At 41.4% G+C, this 6,351-nt stretch overlaps 1 protein-coding gene across 2 annotated transcripts; it reads left to right on the top strand.

Moving 5' to 3' along the window:
* The first annotated feature begins 437 nt into the window (after positions 1–437).
* On the top strand, positions 438–5,732 carry LOC131236561 (protein STAY-GREEN homolog, chloroplastic). Of its 2 annotated transcripts, XR_009166788.1 has the most exons (6): positions 438–858; positions 2,943–3,119; positions 4,522–4,689; positions 4,934–5,080; positions 5,226–5,406; positions 5,491–5,732. XR_009166788.1 is itself a non-coding variant. In XM_058233827.1 (5 exons), the coding sequence occupies exons 1-5, from the start codon at positions 709–711 to the stop codon at positions 5,334–5,336; spliced, it is 753 nt and encodes a 250-aa protein (XP_058089810.1). In that variant the 5' UTR covers positions 440–708; the 3' UTR covers positions 5,337–5,732. The 2 variants fall into 2 exon arrangements, 1 of the variants encoding a protein (XP_058089810.1); XM_058233827.1 differs by having other exon boundaries at positions 440–858; positions 5,226–5,732.
* Positions 5,733–6,351: the final 619 nt, after the last annotated feature.

Below are 6,351 nucleotides of genomic sequence, written 5' to 3'. Positions count from 1 at the left end.
ATTAACAAGACGCGTCCCACCAGGATGAATAAAACTAAAAATTAAAAAAAAAAATGCCACCTGATTTTACAGGTTTTATACACGATTAACATGGTGCGATTCAATTTAGTTTTGAATAAGCCTGATTTTGGGCCCAAGTGGAGAACATGAGTGGGGCGCACATGATGGACGGACTGGATGCCACGAAAACATCAATGTGGCCCCACATAGGTAGTTGTATAATGAGCTTATTCCAGGAACGGTGTAGACGAACCAGCTCCTCAAATTCCTGTCAATCACATTATCCACAAGGCGTCACAAAATCCCTGACCATGACGTGGCGCAACATCGACCCGCCACCGAAAGCGGATGTGATTACGTGACGGTTGGACGGATCATATGAGGCTTTCACACGCATACGTGTATGTGGTCTAAAGCAATTGATGTAGATTTTATAGCTTGTGGCGTGAAATTTCAGTCCACAAGAAAGACGAAAAAAAAACAAACTGAAATGAATCCAAACCTTCGATTGTTATATCCACAAACACCCAACAAGCACGTTTTCTCTCCTTTCCCAGCCATGAAGAGACCCAAGTGTGTTGATGTTAGCTTTTAGAGTAACTCCAAGATGAAGAGAAGGAGAAGGAAGTCTATTAACTAATCTCCTTTTCTTTTAGAGAGAGAGAGGGAGAGAGGGAGAGAGGGAGAGTTTTCTTATGCTTCTCTTCCATGGCCTTTTCTTCTTCAACTAGAAATATTTTCATCAACAATCTCTCGTCCACGAAAAACGACTCTGCTACGAGGAAAAGGGCTTTAGGGAAACCGGCTTTGGAATTATCTTGTGCGAGAAGAGCTTCCAGCAGCTCAATAGTTCACCAGGTATCTTCCCTCATCTCCTTTCTCTCTCTCTCTCTCTTTTTTTTTTCTTTTCTTGTAAATTAATTCTCAATCAGTGTAGGAAACAATGGAGAAAGAAAGAAAAATTGTGAGTTATATTATGGTAATCGAGACCATCAGTTTCTCATTTCCCATTATTGATGGGCAATGCCTAAAAAAAGATTCTTGATAGGAGAATCTTAGCCATTTGATTTGTAGCCTACATTTAGACGGTTAAGAAGACGCCCACATTCCCTACATTGGTCACTGGGATCTTCCAATCTGGGAGACTTTCGTGGCATCCACTACCCACCGTAGAACTCAGTAGACCATAGTGCTCGAATCATGTAACCCTAACATGGTCCAATGAAAAAGCTTAATATCAGTGATGGGCCCTTAGCGAAAAGCAATGATTCCTCTAAGTAAAATGACATTTTCGTGCCTTTCATTGCAGGCCCCACCTCTAACACGCAGACATTGCACTTTTTTCCCAACTAGCATAATCCATTTTGTATGGATAATCTTGAAAGTTTGGAATCTTATTGTGGGTCATCTTTGGAATAAATGGTATATTAGGATAACAAAGTTGGAATCTAATGGGTAGAAGCACTTCTAAGAATGAAGGGCTCCTATGGCACCCCGGCCAACATGAAGTTCTGTAGGCAGAGCGATGTGGGGCCCACCGATATGTCCATGAGAAATCCACTCTGTCCATCAATTTCGCAACCTCAGAATATGATAGATTCCCAAAATTGAGGTAGATCCAAAACTCAGGTGGGCCACATGACAGGAAACAGTAGGGATTGAACGATCACTATTGAAACCTTCATGGGGCCACAAAAAGTTCAGGATCATGCTAATATTTCTCTTTTCAGTTCATCCTAGTGGTAATAACCACTAGGATGGAATGATATATATACATCATGATGGGCTATGGGAAAAGGTTGTGTTTACATCCTTACTGTTCTGTGTCATGTGGCCGACTTGAGTTTTGGTTGTCTTTGGCTCATGCCGTACTGTGAGCTCGGGAAACTGATGGATAGAGTTGATTTCTAACAGATATCGCAGTGGGCCCCACACTTCTTATTTGGCACCCCTGTTTTCTTTTCTAGTGTCAATTACCAGCATTATCAGCATAGCTGGATTCCAGAGTTTCTCAAAAGGCCACTTGCAACGTTTTCATAGAATAAGATTTGCAACGTGGTGAGGCCCACTCTCATATATAGTCCACATCCAATCTGTCCATAAGATATGTCATTTCAACTTCAGCCCGTATCCCAAAAAATTAGCCTAATCCAAAATAAAAGTGGGTCACACCACATGGGACATTTGGAATTGGAACGCACACCATTAAAACCTTCCTGATTGTGTGGGGCCTACATGTTTTATGTATGCCATTTTGCTCATTCAGAATAGGGCACTGCCAGGATGAATGGACACTTCAAAAATTAAGCCATTCCAAAACCCAGCTGGGCCACACCCACGCAAGTTTAGAGGTTTAAGGCATGCTTTTGCATGATGTAGCCTAACTGAGTTTGGATGGATATGAGCTTTGGGATCTAAGGAGGAGATGTGGTGTCACAAGTGATGGACGGATTGATTGCCACACACGCCCAACGCTGCACATGGTGGGGTAAGCTTATTCTCTAAAAATCAAGGTCTTGGACTCTTGGGGTTTAGCCTAGCTTACTCATAAAAGAAAAGGTGAGTTAATAGTCTACTAGTTGGGCCAATTGCCGCCGGAAAGCAGGTCGTGCTAGTAATAATCTGTACGCAATGCTACAAATGGCCCTAACCATTCAATCTATGGGTAGTTAAACTCATACAATGGTCAATGGCTGACACTCTAGTCCATTTTATTTCAAATGGTCACTGTGGGACCTACCTCTTGAAGAGGGTTGCATGGTGATACCTCTCCCAACAAGAGGACTAGAATTTCAATTTGGCAGTTTGAAAATAAACAGAACAATCAGGATGCTCATTCGCAATCTAATGGGTTGGGTTGGGTTAGGAACTAGTATAAATATCAAGAACTAAATAACTTAGTATTATCTTTATAATTGTAAATATGTATGTTTCATTGTTAGGCTGCTAGGCTTTTCGCACCTGCGACGAGATTTGAAGCGTCAAAGCTGAAGGTGGTTTTTTTGGGAGAAGAGAAGGAGAAGCACCCAGGAATCATCCCGAGAATCTATACTGTCACACATTGCGACCTCACAGCTAACCTAACACTGGCCATCTCCGATACCATCAACATTGCTCAGGTTCATTGTTATTTTTTCTGTTTAAGCTACAATCAACGCCATATATGTCATAAAATGTTAGAAATGGTATTTTGTAACATCGGGGGAAGAAGGATGCAATTCACCACTTTTTAGATCATCAATAGGAATGGGAAAAGGGAGATGAGAAATGGTTTTTTGTAACATTGCGGGAAGAAGGATGCAATTCACCACTTTTTAGATCATCGACAGGAATGTAAAAGGGAGATGACCCTCTGCAGCCAATATGACATTCCAAACTAATGAAGTGCGTGTTATGGCCCTTGATAGAGTGGAATGGTGGAACAGGATTCTTGTAGCCGATTCCAATTAGTTGGGATAAGGCTAAGATGATGATGATAATGATGATGGTCTGCAGACATTAGATGCTGCAGTGGGGTCCACTGGTACATAGAACTGGTCTTCTTATATGAAAGTATAGCTTTGCCATGCTAAGGTGTTTCAGTTATATCCTGAAAGAAATTCTTTCCAATTCATTGATGAATCTCATCTCATCCCCTTGGGGTGGATTTCATGAGCTGAAAGGGATACATTCATTGTGAACTTTCAGACAAAACAAAAACTAACCATGTTCAAAGAACTTGAAAATAACAAAACCACACAATCATTTTTTTGTAATTGCAACTAACTCGATTGCTCCAAGCCGACATTGGTCGAACACGGTTACACTTATTATTGGCTCCTGGTGTGTGCTGTAACACCTTATTTTGGACAGATATGAGGCTAGTTTGATATACTAGGCTCAGTTGCAACCCACCAGCTGGTCCAGAGCCCTGTGAAGGAAGGTTGATGTTAGGCAGGCCGGCGGTTGGCAAACTTTTGCCGATCAATCTTGATAACCGATCCCAAATAGCTGGTAGAAGGCTATGATGATGATAATATGAAGGTAGTTTTTGTTCTAAGCAATGCTTCTCACATGCTATACAGGATCAGACACTATTTTAGATGCATGTATTAATCTAGTTTTTAATTGAAGGTTAGTTGAGAATGAAGAACAAGGCGGCGCATTCACTTTTCTGTTTTAGGATGCATTTGGGTGTCTTGAAATAACAGCAAGACCAATTTCTGCCCGAAACATCTAAAAAACAAGAAGACCACTACCATTTCTACTCCTGATTGAAACTAGTTCAAACAGGCATAATCAGTTTTTTGGACCGGCTTGACGGAAAACCCATTGCCTCTCTGTTGGGGAGACATTTTCCGCTGTTGTCCAAACATGGAGCCTGGTAAACTGAGGGTGGCGTAAAAATATTTTTGTGGGGAAACATGGTTTGAGGGTATCTCCAAATTCAGCTTAAATAAACACCAGAGACTATACTGCCACCACCAAATTTGTAGAATGACCTTACTCACAAAAGGAAGAACTTGCATTATGCTGTGGCAGTTGAGCGGGTGGTACAACAAGTTGCAGAGAGACGATGTGGTTGCTGATTGGAAGAAGGTAAAGGAGGAGATGTCTTTGCATGTCCATTGCCATGTTAGTGGGGCTCATCCCTTGCTTGAGCTAGCAGCTGAGTTCAGATATCATATCTTCACCAAGGAGCTACCATTGGTGAGTTCAATGCTATAGCATCAAATCATCCATTTCATGCATCCTCTTTTGTCATTGTCACTGGAAATTCTATCATCATCATCATCAACCAGCTGTTTCTGTAATGGGTCTGACTCCCTGTTCACAAACTATGTGGGAGTTTTTGTTCTGTTTTGGTTAGTAGTATAAAACCAATTTCTCAGCATCTGTGTCTTACACAACGATGATGGCAATGGTTTTTCATTTTCCATGCGATGCATAGCAGGTTCTCAAAGCGGTGATATATGGGGATTCAGTCCTTTTCAACGAGCATCCAGAATTGATGGAGGCTCAGGTTTGGGTGTATTTCCATTCCAATTTAAACAAGTACAACCGCATAGAGTGTTGGGGCCCTCTCAAGGATGCCGCACGGGTAAAACATGCAGACGCCTTTATATTAATGTCATTAATATTTACTTAACATGAACTGATTTTGAATTATGTTTAATTCCACTAATACAAGAGTAGATGCCTAATCCGATATGCTTGCATTGATGTTGCAATGTATTTGATACTAGGGAACGCTAGGGGGTCACTCGGATAGTTTTCCAAGTGAGGAAGAGGAAGTTCATAAAGCATGGGTGAGCCCCAGATCGATCTTCCATGCACTTGTTGCCTTGCTCCTTTGATGAGTTCAATTGCATGGTACATGGCCCACTAGAAGTGATCACGGCCACTGCTTGCTACACCAAACCTTAGGTACGCACAAGAAATGACCCATTTCTTTCATTCATTTTTATTTTCTAGTGTGCAATGCATCGTCATTGAGAACGGGTTTGGCAGTCTACAACACCGCCGATCTTGCGACTCAAAACAGGTGAACTTCTCCCACCCCAGCGAGAGTCGTGCATCAAAAGGATTAGATAGGCCATTTGATTCATATGTTTGAATTATTCTTTCCTATGAAGGGAAGTCCCCAATTCATTCATATTGAGCATTGAAAGATTCGTGTGAATATTGCAATCGATTCTTTGTATCAATGCATACAGTTTACAAGGACTTCAACTGATCTTACATTTACTTCATTTGGTTTCCCTCAAGGGCTTACATACAATTAATCATGCTATAAAAATGGTGGTGATTAACACAATAATCTTCAATCATTATCCTGATAAATACTTAAAATTCCAATTTCATTCTCGATGCTCGTTTAAATATGGCTCCCGGTCACACAATCTGTGATTGCCATCTATCACTTGCTAAAGAATCAGATGTTGGTCCATACGCCGGACCCCACAACCCATCTTTCCTGTTGGACTGGTGTGCTTTTCAAACACTTGATCATTTCCTGACCAAATTTCAACTAGTCGCATGGGGATCGTCGTATCCGTTGGACCAACATCTGATTCCTGACCGGTTTGCAACTGGAATGACACCACATGACTCCCCAATTGAGGCGACGTAGGTGACAACAGCATAATAAGGACTGTTCATTTCTGGACCCCGCCATGCTTAGAGAAAGCACCTATACATCCAATCCTGTTCAACTTCCATCAGGAGCAACAGACGAATTGTCTACTACTCGAGGCGGGCAATGGGATGGAGTATTGGATTATGATTTCCAGTTTAGATTCTTACCATAATCTTAAAAACTCGACTTGTCTGTATCCAATCTAAGACTAGGGAAAACTTGATTTTGTCATG

The sequence above is a fragment of the Magnolia sinica genome, chromosome 2 (assembly GCF_029962835.1).
Source record: "Magnolia sinica isolate HGM2019 chromosome 2, MsV1, whole genome shotgun sequence".
NCBI classification, from domain to species: domain Eukaryota; kingdom Viridiplantae; phylum Streptophyta; class Magnoliopsida; order Magnoliales; family Magnoliaceae; genus Magnolia; species Magnolia sinica.
This window is presented reverse-complemented; position numbering and strand designations above follow the sequence as displayed.

What these genes read in the sequence shown, in the direction of transcription:
- LOC131236561 (XM_058233827.1), top strand. Translation starts at nt 709, where the DNA reads ATGGCCTTTTCTTCTTCAACTAGAAATATTTTCATCAACAATCTCTCG. An exon ending in GCAGCTCAATAGTTCACCAG is followed by an intron (nt 859 to 2,942) that starts GTATCTTCCCTC and finishes TTTCATTGTTAG; the next exon opens with GCTGCTAGGCTTTTCGCACC. An exon ending in TCACCAAGGAGCTACCATTG is followed by an intron (nt 4,690 to 4,933) that starts GTGAGTTCAATG and finishes GATGCATAGCAG; the next exon opens with GTTCTCAAAGCGGTGATATA.